Genomic DNA, 22064 nt, shown 5'->3' on the forward strand with positions numbered 1-22064 from the left:
AACACCTTGAGTTGAGAGTACATTTGGCCTTTCTATTGCAGCCCTTTTTCGGGGAAGAAGGGGTCTGCATTGATGCTCTCACCTTGAAGGCTGGGCTCAGATCACACTGTGTATTCTTGTACAAGTGCCTTCACCTCTCTTGAGTCTCTGCTTTTTCATCTGTGAAATGGGTTTATGAGGCCATTGTTCCAAGGTCATCAGCAGATCACGGGCGATTGCAGTGAAATACCAGGGACAGTGTAAGTACTTGTTAACTTCGTGTCTGGTATGAAGGGGATTAATCTTTTTAAGGGTCTCTTATTCTCTATTGAGAATAAGAATAGAATTAACATTTGTTGAGCACTTACCATTTATCCATTCTGGAGGCTTTACATATGTAAACATTCTAATCCTCAAAAATGACCTCCCTGGGACTTTCGGGGTGGTCCAGTGGTTAAGACTGCAATAGCCACTGGATGGGATGTGGTTTTCATCCCCGGTCAGGGAAATAAGATCCCACATGCCCTGCGGTGTAGCCAAAAAAAAAAAAATTGACCCTCCTCCTGGAGTAAAAGATTTTGTTACTGGGCCCATTTTGCAGATGGGGAAAACCGAGGCTGAGAGAGGTGAATTCTGGCCCCAAAGCCACACTGATTGTAAATGGGGAGATTGCAATGCCATAGTCGGATTTCCGAGGGAGGAAATGAAGACCAGCCCAGGAAGGGTGTATATGGGTCAGGCGTGTAGGCCTTCTCTGGCCCAACAGCAGGATTTGAACACTGACTTAGCATGCCCTTTCTTCCACCAGCCGCCCCAAAGGGCGGGCCTGGTGTGAGTCAGCCAGGCTGTCATGCACCATTTCCTATTTTAGTAGCTGACTAAGATTTTGTCGAGGATCTGCTCCTGGACTGGCCTTCTCCCCGTGAAGTGAAATCCGGAAAGATTAGATTCTTCGTTGGGGTGGAGTCAAGGGAAGAGATGGTTTCCCTTTTTTTTCTCTTCTTTTTGACCCTGCAGCATGTCTTATAGGATCTTAGTTCCCTGACCAACGACCAAACCTGGGCCGCCCCAGTGAAAACGCTGAGTCCCAACCACTGGGCCACCAGGGAAGTCCCAAACAGAAAGTTTCTGATGACTGAGGCTAGGATCTGCCACAATTCATTGGACACTTGCCATTTTTTCAGTTGACCAATATTTATTGAGCTCCTGCTGTGTGCCAGAATCGTCCCAGATATTGGGGTGCAGTAGGGGCAAAGACTCTATTTTCAATTGCAGGCGGAGGTGGAAGGGAGGGAGCAGGGAATGAGTCATCAAATGAGGAAGTGAGGTAGTTTCAGTGAGGAGACTTAGAGGAAATAAACAGGGCACCTAATGGTAGTGCCTCATGAGCAAGAACTTTGGCCCAGATAGCCAGGAAGGGCTTCTCTGAGGAGGTTGTATTACAGCCAATATCTAGAGAAAGAAAAAGAGCTGGTCATCATGGGAAGAACTTGGAAAGGAAGGTGATCTTCTGGGCAGAGGATACAGGCTGTGCAAAGACCCTGGGGCAGGACCGCATATACTGTTGCGTGAACAGCAAAGACAGACAGAGTAGGTGAGGGGGATAGAGGGAGGAGGTCCGGGAGAGAGGGGACAGGCAGGTCGTGCAGGGCTTTGTGGGCTGCAGGAGGACTTAGGTTTTTGCTCTCAGGGAGTTGTGAGCCCTGGAGGGCTACGGGCAAAAGAGGGGCGAAGTCTGACTCAGGTGCTCACATGCGCCCTCTGATGGCTGCTGCAGGGAGGGCAGACTGGGGAGCGAGGCAGAAGCTCTGAGTCCAGGCCAGTGAGGCTGGAGGTTAGACCCCGGTGGAGGCAGAAGAGGGAGGAGAAGTGGACGCATTCAGAACGTGAGCTTTTATTTCGTCCCTGAAATGTGAGTCACAAGTCACAGCCCTTTTCTGGGCCGCATCTTTCTCACCTGTGCCATGGACCCGGGAAGCTTCGGTCTGGAACTCTGGTAGGTATATCACTGCATCAACCCAATGTATTTAAAAATGATCATTTTGAAAGCCCTGAGCTGAGGGCTTCACGTAGTGCCTGGCATCCCAAGTGGCTCAGTGGTATAGAATCTGCCTGCCAATGCAGGAGACATGAGTTTGATCTCTGGGTCGGGAAGATCCCCTAGAGGAGGAAATGGCAACCTGCTCCAGTATTCTTACCTGGAAAATTCCATGGACAGAGGAACCTGGCAGGCTAGGTCCATGGGGTGGCAAAGAATTGGACACGACTGAGTGACCGAGCTTGCATGCCTGCACTCACTTCATTCTCTCAATGGCCATGGGAGCTAGAAACAGTGTTCCCAGTTTACAGATGAGAAAACTGAGGTCAGGAGGGGTGGTGTCATTTATCTAAGGTCATACAGCTCACAAGCAGTCTTTTGGGGCAGGATAAGGAGCCAGGTGTCTCTCTACTGGATTTTAGCAGCTTGTGAATTTATGGCCTTGATTTTAAAAAATTCTTTGAAATATTCCTGTTCATTACTTGCTAATTTCTGGCTTCTCCACTACAGCCTGCCCACCCTGAGGGAGCTTGAGGCTGATCTGTCTTGCTCACTGCAGCATTTTCAGAACCCACCACAGACCGTGGCACACAATAACTATTCAGTAAAGTGAATCCTTTTGACAGACAGTTAGTGAGCACGTACTGTGGGCAGACCCTGCTGAGCGCTGTGGTCACAGGCCTGGTCCCTGCCCCCATGGAGCTTACTGGGCAGTAAGTGGAGAGGATGTGGATTCTTCCATCCATTTAGCCAACCAACATTTACTGAGCTCCTACAATGTGCAGGCCCTTTGATGTAGGGATGACTGAGTGGTCACCCCCTTAGGTGACCCGAGACACCTCTGTTCTGTCCTTCCAGGGGTCATGGAGCAGTTTCAGAGACAGAGTTACAGGGTGGTCAGGACTGTGATAAAGTGTAGGGGGCTCAAAGGGGATCCTTGACCAGCCTGGGGGGAATTAAGAGGACCTTCTGGAAGGAGGAAGTCAGCTGACTTATGTCAGAATGAACCATTGGTGGACAAAAGTGTCCCTGGGGGTGGGCACAGCACTGGCAAAGGCCTGGAGGGGAGACCCTGTAGGGAAGGTCAACTTCACAGGAGGCCACAATTCCTGCTGCCCCAGCGCCCCCTGGTGGCCACCTCCAGCTCAGAGAGCAGCTTACCTCACATGGCTCCAGGGGCCTGAGGGTGCTTCCTCTAGACCAAACAGCCTTGAAGGGAAAACAGAGGAGGGGCTTCCCTGGTGGTCCAGTAGCTAAGAACCCACCTTGCAATGCAAGAGACACTGGTTTGATCCCTGGTCCGGGAAGATTCCATATGCTGTAGAGCCACAACTACTCTCAGCCACAACTACTGAGCCCAAGTGCTCTAGAGCCTGTGCTTGGAAACAAGAGAAGTCACTGCAATCAGAAACCTGAGCGCTGCAACTGGAGAGTAGGCCCTGCTAGCCATAACTAGAAAAAGCTCTTTTGCAGGAGCAAAGACCCAGTACAGCCCCCTTCCCCCGCAAAAAAAAAAGGGGGGGGTGGGAGTTTTTTTAATTTTTTCATATAATCAATATATTGCAAAGTCATCACCAATTCCAGAATGTTCTCATCACTCCTTAAAGAAGCCACATCCCCAGTAGCAGTCACTTGGCAGCCGCCTCCTCAGACCCTGGCAACCATGAATCTGCTTTCTGTCTCTGGACGTTTCATATCAATGGTATCACACAGTATGTGGTCTTTGGCGTCTGACTTCTTTCACTCAGCAGAGCACAAACATGCATTCTTAGGCCACCCCTATTATCAGGAGCATGGGCTACCACTGTTTGTAAGTTCTTATTCTTTTTCATGGCTGCATAGTATTCTTTTCCCCAAATCCCCTTCATAACCCGTATGAGAAACACTCTTGGAAGCTGGATAGCTAGAGCAGTGGGGTGCCTCGGGGTTGATCAGGCAATCCATTGCAGGGTGGGACAAAAATATGAGAAATCACACTTTTACTTTTTATTGTCTGGTTGCACCATCGCCACCCAGTGATGGCCATGGAGTGTCCAGGCTCTCGCCTTAGGTGAGGTAATGAACAAACACATGCCTGGGCAGAGTTGTCCACCAGGGTGCTGGTGTGGAGGTCTGCAGATGGCCCGTGATGAGGCAACCAGTGTCTTGGTTCTTCTAGAAGCATCTGCTTCCTGCTCAGGTCTGGCTCTGTCCTGGGCCTTTGCCAGAAGTCTTGATGCTGGTTGCCCTGACCCACAACCAGGCCAGACAGGCACTAGCTCCGGAAAATGAAAGTCTAGTGGAGTCAGAAGGAGGAAGTTTCTGGAGGCTGTGTAGCCACCCCCTGCCCCACTCTTCTGCCCATGCAAATAGAGGGCCTTCTAGAAAGGGGGCTCCACCCTGAGAGGGGCCAGGGTGGGGTCTTTCCTGAAGTGCTTGCTCTGGAATCAGCCTGCCTTCCTCCCAAGGCTGCAGAAACCGCCCTGGTTTAGATCATTAGTACTGAGTTGTGAAGTCCAGGGATCACTTCTCTGTCCTCCTCCCCTTGTCTGAAGTGTCTACTTGCCTGTTGGCCTCCAAAACCTCCGTCTTCACATGGCTTCAGTGCCCATATTCTCTCACCCCCTTCACGCCCCACGCCATCCCTCCCCACTCTCCTGGACTCCCTGGGGTCTCTCCCCTCCTCAGTGGCCTCAACTGTACACTCAGCCCTGTCTCCAGCTTGGACCTTCCTTGAGCTCCAGGTTCCAGATGCCTCGACGTCTCCAGGTGCTGGGGGTTCATGGGGGGCATCTCACACTCAGCATGGCCACTCTGTGTCTGACCAGCCTCCCTAACCTGTTCCCCCTACGTCTCTTCTTTGTGGATGGAAGCTCTGTCCTGGGAGTTGCTCAGCTAGAAGATGGCAGGCACCCTCGACTAACCTGTCAGTCAAGGTTTCTGCTTCTGCTTTCAAAAAACTGTCCAGAGCCCACCCACTTCTCTCCCCCTTCTGCTCCCACTTGGACCAGCGCCATTACCTGCATCCTGGTCCCTAGACTCCCAGGCTCACTGCCAGTCTGCCCTCCCTGCAGCATCCACAAGAAGGCAGGCCCTGCCCCTCCTCTGCCCTTAACCCTCCAGGGTCTCACCTCCCTGGGAGTAAACCTCCAAGTCCTACCTGAACGACCTGTGCATTTCCTCCGTGCCCTCCGCTCCTCCCTGTCTCCCCCTCGCCCACTTGACTCCAGCCATACAGACTTCCTTGCTAGTTCCTTCCTTGTTAGTTCCTCTAACACACTAGGCACAGTCCTGCCCCAGGGCCTTTGCATATGCTCTGCTCACTGCCCAGTGTCCTCCCTTCACACTCTGCCACAGCTCCTTCTCTCACCTTCTCCAGATCTTTGCTCAAATGTCACTCTCTCAATAGAGGCTTCTATGAGGTCCCCCCATTTAAAATTCATCTTCAATGGCACCCACCAACCCCCCTGACTATGCCTTCTTTTTCCATAACTCTGAGCACTTTGGGACAAATAGAAGTTACCTAGTCATCACACACATTGTTATTGGTCTTCTTTCGGAGGGCACAACGTTTGTCTGACTTCACTGTACCTTGTACACAGTAGGCTGTCAATAAGTGAACAAACATACCTTGTTGTATCCTGTTTCACTTTATTGCCCTCCACAAATATTGCATTTTTTTTTTAAACAAATTGAAGGTCTGTGGCAACTCTGCAACAAGCAAGTCGATCAGCACCATTTTCCCAACAGCCTCTGCTCCCTTTGTGTCTCGGTGCCACGTTTTGGTAATTCACACAGAATTTCAGACTTTTTCATCATGATTGTATTTGTCACAATGAGCTGTGATCAGTGCTCTTTGACTATTGTAATTTTGGGGATGCCATATAAGACTGTGAACTTAATAAATATATATGTGTTTTAAAAAATTTTTTTTGATGTGGATCATTTTTAAAGTCTTTATTGAATTTATTACAATATCACTTCTGTCTTATGTTTTATTTTTTAGACTGCCTGACCAGGGATCAAACCTACAGTCCCTGCATTGGAAGGCAAAGTCTTAATCATTTGACTGCCAGGGAAGTCCCCACTGTGCGTGTGTGTGTGTGTGTTCTGATTGCCGCACCCGCTAGCTCATTCCCCCTCTCTTCCCCTCTCCTTGGGCCCCCTTATCCCCTGAGACACAAGAATATTGAAATTAGGTCAGTGAACAACCCCACAATGGCCTCTACATGTTCTATGGAAAGGAAGAATCACACATCTCTGTAAATCAGAAGCTAGAGATGAAGCTTCATAAGGAAGGCATGCCAAAAGCAGAGAGCAGCTGATCGCTGGGCCTCTTGCTACAAATAATTAGCCAAGTTGTGAATGCAAAGAAAGGAAAAGGCTTTGAAGGAAATCAAGTGCTACTCCAGTGAATGCACGAATGATAACAGAATGAAATAGCCTCACTGCTGATAGGGAGAAAGTTTCTGTGGTCGGGATAGGAGATCAAACCAGCCACAGCATTCCTTCCTGTAAGCCAAAGCCTCATCCAGACCCCGGCCCTAGCCCTCTTCAGTTCTGTGACGGCAGAGAGAGGTGAGGAGCCTACAGGAGAAAAGTGTGAGGCCCGCAGAAGGGGGTTCATGAGGTTGAAGGAAAGAGGCCGTCTTCATAGCAGAACAGCGCAAGGGGAAGGAGTGAGCGCTGGTGTAGTAGCTGCTGCAAGTCCTCCAGAAAATCTGGCTCAGGTCATTCAGGAAGGCAGCTACGCTAAATGAGAGAACTGCTGCACACTTTTATTTTTATTTATTTATGTTTATTTTGGGCTGTGCTGGGTCTTCATTGTGGCGGGCAGGGATGACTCTTCGTTGCAGCGCACAGGCTTCTCGTGACGGTGGCTTCTCTTGTTGCAGAGCGCGGGTTCTAGGGCACCTGGGCTTCAGTAATTGCAGCCGGTGGGCTCCGTAGTTGCAGATCCCGGGCTCTAGAGCACAAGCTCAATAGTTGTGGCACACGGGCTTAGCTGCTTCTGAGGCATCTGTGGGATCTTCCCAGACCAGGGATAGAACTTGTGTCTCCATTGGCAGGCCGATTCTTCACCACTGGACCACCAGGGAAGTCCTGCACATTTAACAGAATACAGTCTTAGTGTAAATTTAACTTATATACACTGGGAACTGGAGAAGGGAATGGCAGCCCACTCCAGTATTCTTGCCTGGGAAATCCCGTGGACAGAGCAGCCTGGTCCACGGGGTTGCAGAGTCGGACACTAAACGACTGAGCGTGCACACACACACACATGCACTGGGAAACCTCAAAATTTGTGTGACTTGATTTATTACGATATTCACTTTATTGCCACAGTCTGGACCCAAACTTACAGTGCCTCTGAGGTCTGCCTGAATTTGCATTACTGCTTAAGTCTGTTTTTGTCTTTAAAACAATCTCTTTTTCTGGTTTACAGCAAGGTGATTCAGTTATACATATGTATATATTTTCATATTATTTTCTGTTATGGTTTAATACAGAATACTGCTGTCTATGGGGTCGCACAGAGTCGGACACAACTGAAGCGACTTAGCAGCAGCAGTATCCCATTGTATACAGGTACTGCTGCTTCTTCATCCATTTATCTGTTGATGGCTACTCAGATTGCTTCTGTGTCATGGCTATTGTAAATAGTGTTGCTATGAACATACAGGTACATGTATCTTTTCAAATTAGAGCTTTCTTCATATATATGCCCACTAGTGCAGTTGCTTCCCTGGTGGCTCAGAGGTTAAAGCGTCTGCCCGCAATGCGGGAGACATGGGTTCGATCCCTGGGTCAGGAAGATCCCCTGGAGAAGGAAATGGCAACCCACTCCAGTATTCTTGCCTGGAGAATCCCATGGATGGAGGAGCCTGGTAGGCTACAGTCCACGGGGTCGCAAAGAGCCGGACACGACTGAGCGACTTCACTTAGGGGAGTTGCAGGTTGTTCTATTTTTATTTTTTTTAAGGAACCTCCATACTGTTCTTCATAGTGGCTGCACCAATTGTACATCCCCACCAAAGGTATAAGAGGGTTCTCTTTTCTCCACATCCTCTCCAGCATTTCCAGAGCATTTTTAACGATGGCCATTCTGACCAGTGTGAGGTGGTACCTAATTTTAGTTTTTGATCTTCATTTCTCTTATGATCAATGATATTGACCATCTTTTAGGTGCCTATTTTCCATCTGTATGTCTTCCTTGGAGAAATGTCTATTTAGGTCTTCTGCCCATTTTTAGATTGGGTTGTTTGTTTTTGTTATTGAGTTGTATAACTGTATGTTTTGGAAATGAAGCCCTTGTCAGTTGCATCATTTGCAAATATTTTCTGGTAGTCTTAGGTTGTCTTCTTTTCCTTTTGTTTATGGTTTCCCTTGCTGTGCAAAACAGACTCTTGATACTATGTTCCCTTCTTGCCTGCCAGTGAGTGAACAGTGTGTATTGAACACTGTTCAATACACAATACAAGGTATTTACTGAACAGTGTGTATTGGCACCGACTGTATGCCAGGGACTGTTTCAGACACACTGTTGATTAAAGCAGACCCTGTTTCTGCTCACACATCTGTGGGGGAGATAGAGATTAGAGTAAGTGGTTACAACCAAGATGGTCCTGGGTGTGGTGGGACATGGTGGAAGGGGAAACAGGGATAAGAGTGGCTGTGGGAGGCTTCCTGGAGGGGCTCATTCCAGGGATAAAGGGTGTTCTAGGTAAGGGGCAGAGCCCAGCATAAGGCCCTGTGGTGGGAAGGAGCCTGGGGCTTGGGAAGGGGAGGGCAGAGCCAGTGTGGTCCAACCTGGTACAGAACTGTGTCCAGCCGTGCGGCGGGGAGGGGGCGGGGCAGAGGGGAGAACAGGATGGTTCCTTTATTTGTGGGGATCCAGAGTCACTGACTCAAGGGACATGAGTTTGAGCAAACTCCAGGAGGTAGGGAAAGACAGGGAACCCTGGCACGCTGCAGTCCATGGGGTTGCAGAGTCGGACAGGACTTAGTGACTAACAAGATGCTGCGATGAGCATTCACTTACACTAGGGGGCACCCTTGAACAGCAGCTCCTGCCTCTCCTTCCCGGTGGCCAGGAAAGGGCTTCTTCCTAAAAGAAACCAGGCAGGGAGGGAGTCAGAACCGCCAGAGAGTGCCAGCTTCCAGGCCATGCCAAAGGCCACTCTCCCTGTTAACAATCTCTGTAAATAAGATCAGCAGCTGTATAAACATGCCCATTCACTGGATGTTTGGAAATCGTTCAGTCTAATGCTGTTGGAGACCAGAGGCCAGAGAGGGCAGACACCTGCCTTAGGTCACACAGAAGACCTACCCTGCCTTGCTACACAGTGTCTCCTCCCAACCCCAAATGCCCCTGGGTGGGGATCTTTTATTTTTAACCTGGTCAGTGAACACACTGCCTTTTTATAGCCCTGGAAGGAGCCCAGGGTTTCCAATTTCCAAAGGAAGTTTTTTAAAAAATGGTCCTCTTCCTGAGAAAAGGAACGGCCTGACCTCTCAGAGGGCCCTAGCCCCATCTCTTATTTTTACCCGAGGCTCCCTGGGGTTCCCCCTGACCCCTCAGCAGGTGCTGCACACATTCGCATCCCTGGTGTTTCTTAGAGGCCCCTTCTGTCAGTCTGGGCCATCACGCCCTCTCAAAGCCTCCCGGGGATTCGCAGGCTTTGCTTACCTGTCTACCCTCCTCAGCATTGCTGCTGGCCATCTGCCTTCTTACTTAATTTCTATTCCTTGAGTCGTTTAATATTTTTCTTTAAACAGATTTAAAAACCAACTTTTTTTTTTCTTCCTGGAATTAGATAGGGCTGATGGTGGCATCCTTAAGGTTATACTAAAGCCACTAACTGTACATTTAAAGTGGTGAAACTTGGGACTTCCCTGTGGGTCCAGAGGTTAAGCCTCCACATTTCCAATGCAGGGGAGGCGGGATTGATCCTTGGCGGGGAAACTAAGATCCCACATGCCTCGTGGTGCAGTCAAAAATAAATTAAAAAAAAAAAAAAAAAAAATATATATATATATTTTTAAATGCAAAAAAAAAAAACAAAACACCCCAAACCCTTAAAAGAATCATCTTAAGATTTTAAATAAATAAAATGATAAGGTTTTATCTCAGAAAAAGATTGTAAAAAAATATGAACTTGTCTTTATTTTGAACTTTTCAAGTATTAACATCTATGAATTCACATATTGGAAATAGAGGGCCTAGCCATACTTTGTTCCCCAAAACACATTCAAATAAATGTATAATTACTAAAGTTTTTTTACAGGTCACCTGTGATTGTTATGTATAAATGAGTGTGCAGGCAGTAGGCACCTATGACAGCTTCGCTGAGCACTTTCCTGTGTGCCAGGGTTTCTTGGATAAACTCATTTAATTCTTCATGCCCACTCCAGTATTGTTGCCTGGAAAATTCCATGGACAGAAGAGACTGGTGGGCTACAATCCCTGGTGTTGCAGAGTTGGACACAACTGGGTGACTGAACCCACTGCACTGCAATGCTGGTAGGCAGCTGCTACCACCAACCCCATTTCACAGATGAGGAAACTGAGGCTCAGGGAGAGGAAGTGCCATTCCCAAGGTAATATGGCCTGTGTCCTAAGGCACCACACCACACTGCCCAGTGAACATATTCATTCTGAGTGAGGAAGCTGGACTATATCGGAGGATTGATTGCAAGGTGGTAACCGCAGGGCAGAATCTAGAACCCCACCCCACCAGCCCATCTGTTTCAGTCAATATTTTTTTATGTGGTCACTTTTTAAAGTCTTTATTTAATTTGTTACAATATTGTTTCTGCTTTATGTTTTGTGTATTTGACCTCAAGGCATATGAGATCTTAGCTCCCTGACCAGGGATTGAACCCACATCCCCTGCATTAGAAGCAGGGTCTTCACCACTGGACCACCAGGCAAGCTTCTGTGTTTCATTCCATTTTCTTAAACTTTCTAAAGAACCAGCTTTGCTTTCATTGGTTTTTACTCTATCATTTGCCCATTTCTATTTTGTTGATTTCCACTCTTTATTTTTTGGATTTAGTTGGCACTGAATTGTCTAGCTTTGTAAGGTGAGATTTTAGATCAGGCATTGGCATGCTTCTATCTATAAAGGGCTAAACATTATATTAATATTAATTATTAATTTATTAAGTACATATTTTAGGCTTTGGGGGCCAGATGCGTCTCTAGCATAACTTCTCAGTTCTGCCACTGCAGCGTGAGCGTGGCCACAGGGAAGGTGTGAGCACAGGAATGTGGCTGTGCCAGTAACACTTAATTTGTGAAAATGAGGCTGGATTTGGCCCATGGGCCACAGTTTGCAGATTCTGCTTTTCTTGTCTTCTAGCGCAAGCACTTAAAGCTCCACGTTGCCCTCTAAGCACTGCTTGAGCTGCACTGCACACATTAGCGTACCTTGTGCTGTATGAGGAGTCTAGCAGGCTATGGGGTCCCAAAAGAGTCAGACACGACTGAGCAAGTCAACAACAGCAGCAAAATGCTCAAAGAATTCTCTAGTTTTCTTGGTGATTTCTTCTTTGACTGAAGCTGGGTCACAGCTGCCGACCCACCAGCTCACTCACATGCCTTCCCCGGGGCTAAAAGCCTTTTATCAGTCAACACGTAGTGACTGAACTCCCACTACTTGCCAGGCATTTTCCTAGTATTGACTAAACAGTGGTGAACGAGGCCGCTCCAGTGGAGCTCCCATTAGGCCCTGGAGTCACTCTGAGTCAGCAACTCTGCTCCATTTGTCCCTGGCCCATCAAACGGACCCACCATCCATCCACTTATTGGTTCTGGCCAACAAGCTCAGGAGTCACCTCAGACTCTTCTTCCCCAAACCAGTTCATCGAGTCCTGCCAGCCCTCCTCCAAAGATCTGAAATATGTTCATTTCTCTGCATCCCACCGCCTCCTCCAATCCGTTCTTCCAGCTGCAGCCAGTGATCTCAAGGCTTAAATCAGGCCATGTCTCTCCTTGGTGTGAAATTCTGCTTTGGTTCCCCACAGCCCTGAGGGTAAATATTACTCTGTTCTGTAGGGCCTTAAGGCCCTACACCATCTGCCTGTGTCCACCAGCTCCTCCTGCATTCCCCCCTTTTCTTTTTGGTCACACCGCACAGCCTGTGGGATCTTAGTTCCCCAGTAACGGATTGGACCTGCATCTCTTGCAGTGGAAACTCAGAGTATTAAACACTGGACCACCAAGGAAGTCCAGTCTCCTCACTCACTCTGATTCAGCCACACAGAGCTCCTTGTTCTTTTTTTTGAATGAGCCATGTGAGCTCATTTATTCATTCAACAAATGCTTAATGAACTACTGAGTTAGGCCCTCTTCTAGGTGCTATGGATGCAGCATGGGATGAACTTGAGTAGCTGCCATTCTAAGGAAGGGACATGATGAATAAACAAGGAAACAAAGAAAAAGGTGACAGGGTTAACATTTTAAGGATTAAGAGGCAAGTACACAGGAGGATGGGGTAGAGGTTGTCTGGGGCCACATTATTGATATGATCTGGGAGGGCTTCATGGAGGAGGTGACATTCGAGCAAGACCATTGCTTGACAGGCTTTTAATAGAAGACATCAGAACTCAGGTCAGGGGGAGTTGGCTGCACTGGAGGATCTCAAATGTCCTGTTCACTGTGGAGGATCACCGTCTCTTTTGCAACCTACTAAAAAGACAGATGATCAGGCCAGAGGAGGGAACACTCCCTCCCCCTGATCCCCCTCGCCCCCAGGACGGATGGTGCTGCCCGCATCTGCACTGGGTCTTGCTTAACACTTGTTGTGGCAACCACTGGGTGGATCCCCCCCACCCCCACCTTTACCCAGTCCTAAGTGAATCTCCCAAAGGACTCCACACCCCCCAACCTTTCTGCAGGGACACGGGGTCAGCACCCTGCAGTGCCAGCCGAGTGCCACCACTGGGGGCTGGCCCATCATCTCCTTTTGGGCCTGTGATGTGAGCCCCTGAGGTGTGCTATCTTTAACCTCGGGCTGGGACGCTCTGCTCCCTGTAAACACTGCTCAGATGACAGTCCTGGAATCCCGTGGGGGTGGCGGGTTCCGTGTGTGGCAGAGCCATCAGGGGTTGCTCCCAGTTGTTAGAGGAGGACTGGAATCTCCAGAGGCAAGAGGCATTGGTTCTTTCACTCACCACAGGGGTCACTCAGTGGGGACCAGCACAGACACTCCCAGGGTTCCGCAAGATCTGAGGCAGGCATTAACTGAACAGATGAGTCAGTGAGCAGAACTTCAGGCTGACTCCGTTGTGTGGAGGCCAGAAGTGGGGTAGGGGTGACACTGAGAGGGGCAGAGGCTCCCCCTGGTGGGGTGGGCTGCACACTTTCAATGCCTTCAACCTTGGGTCTCAGCCTTGCCCCCGGTGAGCGCAGGCAAACCTCCTCACTCTGAGCCTTTGTCTGCTGCGCCTACCAGCAAGGTGGGCCACCACCCTGGCTGTGTGACCTGGGGCAGACCACTTGGCCTCTCTGAGCTTGTCTCGTCACTGATAACTTGCACATAATAATTGACCCGGGTTTCCCAGGTGGCTCAGTGGTAAAGAATCCACCTGCCAATGCAGGAAATGCAGATTTGACTGCTGGATCTGGAAGATCCCCTGGAGAAGGAAATGACAACCCACTCATATGTTCTTGAGGAGCCTGGTGGGCTACAGTCCAGGGGATCAGAAAAGAGTGGGACACGACTTGGTGGCTAAACAATAATTGACTGTCAGCATGACCCACACCTGGGCTGCTGTGGCCCATCCAGTCCCAGTGAATGTCTCGATGTTGGCTGCCACGTGGCCTTCCGCTGGCCGCCATGTCAGGACCCAGGAGGACCCGTGTCATTCCTAAGTTCTGAGCTGCTGGGTCAACCCACACTGGAAATCTGCCTGAGCTTTACGATGGCCTTCTCTGAGAGTCTCGGGCTTAAGTCACAAGTCTCAGGCGTGAGCTTTTAAAGCATGCATTTGGCCCACATGGGTTCCCCTCTTTGGTGAGTCCTGTCAAACCCACGAATGGGGCCTACCACCCAGTCGGGGTTCAGTAAATGCTGCCAGTGCAGGTGTCTCCTGGGAGGCTGCTGAGTGGTGTCGGCTGGTAAGGGTCGTTGGGTCCCCATGAAATCAGGAGTTGGAGAACCCTCCAGCCCAATTTGCCACTGGAAGTGAGACGGCCCCAAGGCACAGTCTCCCTGTTGTCTCGGGAGGTGAGGATGTGGGGAGATGCCTGCCTCAGGTATGGCTGGGTCAATCCTTTCCTCTACAGGGGCTTGAACCCGGCCTGGTGCAAGGCAGGCCCTGGGGAAACAGTCAACATCGGACTCCCAGGACGGTGCTGTGGGCGAGGAGTTGACTGACGATGCCAGTGCAGAGAAAATCAGAATTTAACAACATGGCAGGACAAAAGGAAAGGGTGGGACTTTCCTCTGGGAAACCCAAGTTTATGCAGAGACCTCTTGGACCAGAGGGTTCATAGGCTCCATCACATGGTCTCAGGGAAGCAGGGCTGAGTTGGGGGCCTTCCTGTTCCCTTAGACCTTCCGGAAGGTCAAATCATGCCATGCTCTCCTCTGAGGCAACCCTCCTGCACAGCAGAGTTGACGACTAAGTCAGTGGTTTTATGTTTTTTCTGCAGTAATACATTTTCCTGACTAACTCTGACACTAAGCCCCAGGACATAAACTGGGATGGGAGCCGTGCTCCTTACCTGGGCCTTCCACACCAGGCAGACCCCTCCTCCCCCACCCACTCAGCACTCCCTTCCGCCCGCCCCCCCAAGTCGTCCATTTAACACAAGGTTGAACAACAGCACCGCACATGCAGTTGACACTCCTCCTCTTTTTATTCCGGGCTTCAGGAGGGACAGTGAGGGCGGTTCCCGCCTTGATGGAAGGCAAAACCTGGTCTTGGAAATAAAGAACGTCCTAACTAACACTGCAAATCCAAAGAGACCTGGTTCCCTCGCTGGGGGCGGGGCATCCGGGGACCCACTGTGCTGCGGAAGACTTCCATCAGTGTAGCTGCCCCGTGACAAGGCTGCGGGAGGGGCACCGGCTCCAGTCCCCTTCCGCTCTCCCAACAGGCCAAGGACACTCTCCTGCTGGCGGCCAGGGCCATGGAGGACAGGCCCTGAGAATCCCACTGGGGAGGGTTCTCTGGCAGGAGGACTAACAATCCCCCTCCCCAGAAGCCCCCAGTGACGGGAGGCCGAGAGACACCCACCGTCTATCTAGCTGACACAGTGGGTCAACAGTGTACCTGGCGTTGCCTCAGGGTCACCTGCATCCAGGTCTCCGAGCAGCTAAAAACTGGACACAGCCACTCAGGATGCTGGCCACGCACCTGTGCCGTCGGGCGTGACTTGTGATGTGGAAGCGGCCTGCGGTTTTAACTCATAAATTGTGAAAACCAAAGCCCAAACCAACCATGCTAGGTTTTGCTGGGCGAGAAGCAGCCTGGCCCCTAAAAAAGGCTAAGAGTGAACTATCAGAAAGAAACGTACTGTCACCTTCGCTCTGGGGACGGATACGTGGGGCTGGCACCTCCCTTCCTTAACACAATAAAGCTCACCTCTGCCGGCTGGGCCACCTCGGGCACGACAAAACCCTTGCTGCATGAAAATAACTTAGCGAGTCTGACAAACCAAAAATTTTAGAAAAAGAAAAAAAGTATATGGCAGCAAAACTTCAGGACTCCTGCATCACACCTGTAACCTGCCCGCTTAGTAAATAAACAGAACACCAAACCACGAAAGCTACGCAAAGGGCAGGCTGCCCCTCCCCGGGTGGAGACCCTTACCCACTGCAGGGTGGAGGGAGCAGGTGTGAACGTGCTAGAAAAGGCAGGTCTCCCAGTTTCCCCTCAGGGCCCCCCGTCCTAACCCTGCACTGGGGGGGTCTACGTCTATCCAGAGACCGGACCAACTCTCAGCTTCTTCCTGCGTTTCTAGGTGGGGGAGGAAGGCAATGGCTTCAACTCATCCGCCTCTGAGTCAGAAGGAAAGACCCTCCTTAACCCAGGCAAACGGGGCGTGTGGGAGGTTGAGCGTCTTCTCAGGCCAAGGATGGGTGCGCAGGCTCCTGCAATAAAGTCCATTCTCCGAGCGCGTCACCCTGAAGGCTTCTAGCACCGACAGCTCGCTCACTCCTATCCCCGCTCCCTGCAGAGGGGAGGGGGGCCATGGAGGCGGGAGAGCCCCTCCCCTTTGTCGCTCTCCCAGGTTTCTAGCCACAGGAAGTGCTCCCAGAGAGAGGGTGGGACCGGTGCAGGCCCCGCCCTCCTGGGGTTTGCCTCTCCCACTGTGGTCAGTGTGGTCAGTGCAGCTCGATGAAGGCCTCCAGCTCCTCAGGGATGAAGCCCTTGTAGGGGATCTTGTTCTTGTCCAGGGCGCGGGCCGCAAGGCACTGCAGGGTCACGTAGTTGAAGGGCTGGATGGTGCTCTTGGCCAGCAGCTTCTCGTCCAGCAGCTCATAGGCCGTCTTCTTGAAGGCGTTGGTGGCGTCCATGTGGGCCCCCGCCTCAATCAGGGCGTTCATGATGCCCGGGCAGTTGTTCTGTGCTGCGATGTGCAGTGGGGTGTTGTTGTCGAAGTCCCGGCTATCTGGGTCGGCCCCGCAGTCCAGCAGCACCTTGACCACCTGCAGGGAGGGGAACCTGCCCACCGGGTAGCGGCCCACGTTGGTGGTCTCTGCATCCACGGCCATGTGCAAAGGGGTGAAGCCGTTCTTGCCACGAGGGGCGCACTTGAGCAGCCGGTAGACTGTCTGGTGTTTCAGGTGCTCCTGGTCGGCGTACACTCCACCTTCTCCAGCAGGTAGAGCAGGTGGAGGATGATGGCCAGGGCCTTGGTAAACTGTGCCGAGTCCCCGGGCTCCTTGGGCAGCTGCAGGGCCCGCTCCACTTCCCGCACCCCTTTGCACAGCACCCCCATGAGGTCTGCGAAGCCGATGGGCGTGCCTAGGCTGCCCTTGGCCGAGCGGTCCTGGAGCACGTAGGAGAAGAGTTCGGCGAAGGACAGGAAACTGCTGGCCGTCATGGGACTCAGAGGCTCCAGGTTGTTTTGCTGCATGTCCAGGGCATACTTCCAAAGGCGGATGCAGCGCTCGAAGTTGCCCGAATCGGCGTACACAGCGCCCCGGTAGCGGATGTAGTAAGACGTGTCCGGGTGGGAAGGACCTAGGATGCGCTCTCGGATCAGCAGGGCCTGCATGCGCATCTCATCTGGGTCGGTGATGAGCGCCTCCAGTTCTTCGGTGGTGTTCACCTCCCTCGAGTAGTCATAGGCCAGGACCAGTTGCGGGGGCTCCGGTTTGGGCAGATACTCGCCCCCCTGGTGCCGCAGCTCCATGGCCCGTCTCCAGTGTTTCAGGGCCCCGAGCAGATCCCGCTTCTTATCCACGTAGGTGGCTCCCAGCAGCTCCAAGGCTTCCACGGCGGCTTCCCTGCTGGTGGGGCAGCAGCTCTCGTACGATTCACCGCTCGGGGGTTCCTCGGGGGACGAGCGGGCGCCCTGGGGCTGCACCCTGGCCAGCCCGGGCTGCGCCTGCTCGTCCCCAGCAGGCTGCTCCTGGATGAGGTACTCCACGATGTTGGTGTGGCCCGTCACGCTGGCCGCCAGCAACGGTGTCATGCCGTAGCCATCACGCTCCATGCGGGCGTTGCAGCCGAGCAGCAGCTGCAGAATCTCCAGGCTGCCGGACTCGGCGCAGTCGTGCAGGGCTGTGTTGCCCTTGGCGCTGCGCCGGTTCACCTGGGCGCCCTGCTCCAGCAGGTAGCGGGCGATCTCGCGGTGGCCCTTGTAACAGGAGATCATGAGGCACGTGTGCCCGTGCCGGTTGGCCACCTCCAGGTCCGCCTGGTGCTCGCCCACCAAATAGCGCACCACCTCCAGGTGCCCATCGAAGCAGGCGGCGCGCAGGGGCGTCGAGTTGGTACGCGTGGTGCGGTTCACCGAGGCCCCGCGGCGCAGCAGGCTCCGCACCACGTCCAAGTGGCCGGCGGCCGAGGCGGCCCACAGCGGCGGCGCGCCCTCGATGATCTCGCCATCGAAGTGCACCGAGCCGCCCGCCTCCACACTCGCGCCGCACCGGTCCACCAGGTACTCGACTACGTCCAGGTGGCCGTAACGGGCGGCGATGAGCAGCGGCGTACCCCCGCTGGCCACCTCGCCCGTCAGCTCTTCCAGCTCCTCGCGGCTCCGGCCGCTGAGCAGCTTCTGAAGGAGCTGCAGCTTGCCGTCGCGGGCGGCATTGTACACGGCGGTGTGGAGGTCCATGATCTGGGCCTCCGCCAGGCCATGGGCCGGCCGCCGGGGGACGACGGGACCGGGGGACGGCGGACTAGCGCCCCGAGGGGCAGGCGGCAACCTTCACCGTCTCCCCCACCGCCATCTTAGGTGCTTCTGGGGCGGAATAAAATGGCTGCCGCGGCCTGTTTCCGTTGGAGCATGGAAATGTGCAGGGAAATGTAGTTCTCTGAGCGGGCACACTCCGTGGGACAGAAGAAGAACTGTAAGGTGGTAGAACTACAACTCCCAGAATGCCGCGGGCCAGCCGCGGCGAAGTGGGTGCACGCTGTATAGCGGGAATAGCAGTTCCAATCCCAGCCAATTGTGATGGAAACTGGCTGCTCGCGGACTACGACTTCCGTCATCCAATGCTATCGCAATGGCTTGTGGGACCCAGGGAAGTTTGGTTACGTACTTCCTGTGGCTGTTAGTGGCTGTCAGTGCCTGAGCCGACAGGAAACGCTGACTCCAGCCAGAGGACTGTATTCCATAAAAGGCAGGGCGAGCGACTTGGAGCCAACCAGAAGCGAGAACGAAGGCGAAGCCAGGCGAGTGGTCCGATTTGGGCTTCGCGAGGCTAAACCTCTCACTGGCAGGGGGCGCTCAGGAGAGGCAGGAAAGTGAGTCGGAGTGGGTACATTTGGAGAGCAGAAAGTACAGGTGACCCTAAGGGTCCGTGTCCTGCGCGCTTGTTCATTTCTCATTCATTTGTTCGTTCATTCACACACTTATATATTTATTTACTTACTCATTAATACCCTATTAAAATTTTAGTTTTCCTTCATTCACCCCTCAGCATCCTCAATGTTGTCCGGTCGCTCAATCGTGTCCAACTCTTTGCGGCCCCATGGACTGCAGCACTCCAGCAGCTTCTCTGTTCCTCACTGTCTCCTGGAGTTTGCTCAAACTCATGTACATTGACTCGGTGATAATTTGCAAGGCCCAGTGCAAATGGAAAATGTAGAGCCCCTTGTCCAAAAGTGATTAAAATTTTTCCAACAAAGACAACAGGGCATTAAACAAAGCGTCAGGCCCTTCTGAGTGAGGGGTCCCAGATGACTGCTCACATGGACACCCCTGTGAAGACAGAACTCCACACTCAAAGACAAACCCTTACCTCCAGCACTGTCTGACTTCCATTTTGCTGCTGCCTGCCCCAGGGTTATTGAAGATAATGGGAAAAATGAGGAAGTTGCCATGTCCAGGAATGTTCAAGAAATGCATGCTGTTCTCTACACCTCCTGACTTTTGTGTGGGCTGTTCCCTCTGCTTGGAATACTGTTCCAGACCTTCTTCACTTGGCTACCCCGTTGGCCTTTTTCAGGTCTCAGCTGAGACTTCAGGTCTTCCTGGATGATTCCTTGACCTAAGGCTTAGTGGGTGTCCTCCCTGGCACCATTGGCATTCTGATCCCTGAATCTTAGTGAAATACTATGTTTTGATCAATTCAGGGTGTTGTAATAAATACCACAGGCTGGGTAGCTATATTAGTTAGGAATCTCCAGAGAAACTGGAGAAGGAAATGGCAGCCCACTCCAGTATTCTTGCCTGGAGAATTCCATGGACAGAGGAGCCTGGTGGGCTGCAGTCTACCGGTTGTAGAGAGTTAGACATGACTGAGTGACTTTCATTTTTCCAGAACCCAATAGGCTATTTATATATTATATCCATATTCATATCTACACACACACACACACATTACATTTACCAAACTCAGGATTTGGCTGCTGACTGATCAAAAGCCAATAATCTAGTGGCAAGTGTCAGTAGAAAGGAAGGATGGTTTATTGAGAAAAGCCAGCAGTTTGAGAAGAAGGTTAACTTACGTCTAGAGCCCAACTCTGCAGATTCTGCTCAGCCATGACAGTTTTTAAAGGGAAAAAGAGGGGAGTCTCAGTTAATCATTATGGTAAGAGCTAAGATTCTTCATCCTTTCTCCAGTGTGTGCAGACCACTGACTTCTCCTGATCTTCTTTTTTTTAATAAAAAAAAAAATGTAGTCTTTTTTTCCAAACCCTTTGGCCACACTGCCTGTGTCTGAGACCTTAGTTTCCAGACCGGGGATTGAACCAGCACCTCCTGCTTTGGCAGTGTGGAGTCTTAGCCACTCCACCACCAGGGAAGTCCCTCCTGATCTTTCTCTGGATGCTGTCTTGCCTGCATGGTCCACCTGCAGGTTTGCTATGGGGAAGCTGGGAGTAGAGAGCCAGTAGTTCTTCAGTCCTTCATTCTTAACAGCTTTTAATCCAGGAAAGTAATCAACAGGTTAGGCAAGGGCATTGTATACATTCTGTAAAGCAAAAGTCAGGAATGCTACCCAGTGATCTCATTTTTTATGATTAAGGTTTAAGGGGAACAGAAATAGATAAACAGGAAAGAGGCAAATGAGATGCTTACAAATCCCCACTTGTCAGACATCATTCCACTTCTGTGAGATTAGGGACAGAGGTCCATCTCCTGTAACTTCTTCATGCTGACATAGAGCGCTGTGTTTTCAGAGAGGAAGATGTTGACATGGGTCTGTAGCATGTATTTGCCAACAGTTTTAGTTGCCTGCTTACATATGTGGGCAGAGCAAGCTATGATTATTCTAATCCCACAAAGATATAGATGATTACGAGCAATGGTGTTAATCTCATTCTTTCATTGGACACTGAGACTATGCCTCTAGTGCCTACTCTGTGACTGCCTGTGCCTGCTCTTTTGTGACTCAGGGAGGCCCAGGAGACTTCAGCTTTACTACAGACAAGAGGCAGGGGACATAAAAGGGCTTTGTATTTGGGGAGGGCCCTGCAGGGCCCCTGGGAACTTTCCTTCTCCAGTTTCTCTGGAGATTCCTGACTAATATAACCCCTGAACTCGTATGGCTATGGAGTCTGAGAAGTTCTGTGATCTTCCATCTGTAAGCTGGAGAACAAGCAAAGCTGATGGTGTAACTCAGACTGAGTCCGCAGCCCTGAAACCCAGGAGCTCTGATGTCTGAGGGCAGGAAATATGGATGTCCCAGCTCAAGAAGGAAGAGAATTAACCCTTCCTCCATTTCCTTGTTCGATTCCTGCCCTTCTTGGATTGGGTGAATCAAATGCTAACTAACCTCTTCCAGAAACACCCTCACAAACACACCCAGAAATAATGTTTTACCTGCTCCCTAGGCATCTCTTAGCCCAGTCAAGTTGACACGTACGGACTTCCCTGGTGGTCCAGTGGTTAACTTCCACTGCAGTGGGGCATGGGTTCAGTCCCTGGCTGGGGGAGTTCTGAATGTTGTGTAGTGCTGCCAACAAAACAAAACAAAACAAAACACACACACACACACAATCGACACATACAATTAACCATCACAGTGGCTTTAACAATGAACATGTATTTCTTACAGTTTTGGAGGCTAGAAGTTGAAGGTTAGGATGCCAGCCTGATTAGGTTTCTGGTAAAGACTCTCTTCCTGGCTTGTAGACACCTCCTCACATAGAGGAGAGAAAGAAAGAGAGCTCCAGTCCCTTTACCCCTTTCTAAGTGCACCAAGGACTTTGCTGGTGGTCCAGTGGCTAAGACTCTGCGCTCCCAATACAGGGGGCCCAGGTTTGATCCCTGCTCAGGGAACTAGATCCCACATGCAGCAACAAAGATCCTGTATGCCCCAACTAAGACCCAGTACAGCCAAAAAAAAAAAAAAAAAAGAGCTGTTAAATTGTCAGGATTTTTGACAACCAGAGATTAAACCCAGCCAATATTGAACATTAAAACACAGAGATTTAA

The 22064-nt window shown here is 51.2% G+C and overlaps 1 protein-coding gene across 1 annotated transcript; it reads right to left on the reverse strand.

The window, feature by feature from the left end:
- Nucleotides 1–14840: 14840 nt before the first annotated feature.
- FEM1A (fem-1 homolog A) lies at nucleotides 14841–18427 on the reverse strand. Its single transcript, XM_005909015.3, is given in 2 exon segments — nucleotides 14841–16811; nucleotides 16814–18427. Coding segments are annotated over 2 exon segments (1959 nt in total). The 5' UTR covers nucleotides 18297–18427; the 3' UTR covers nucleotides 14841–16335.
- Between the last annotated feature and the right edge of the window lie 3637 nt (nucleotides 18428–22064).

This window comes from Bos mutus, chromosome 7, assembly GCF_027580195.1.
Source record: "Bos mutus isolate GX-2022 chromosome 7, NWIPB_WYAK_1.1, whole genome shotgun sequence".
Lineage (NCBI taxonomy): Eukaryota > Metazoa > Chordata > Mammalia > Artiodactyla > Bovidae > Bos > Bos mutus.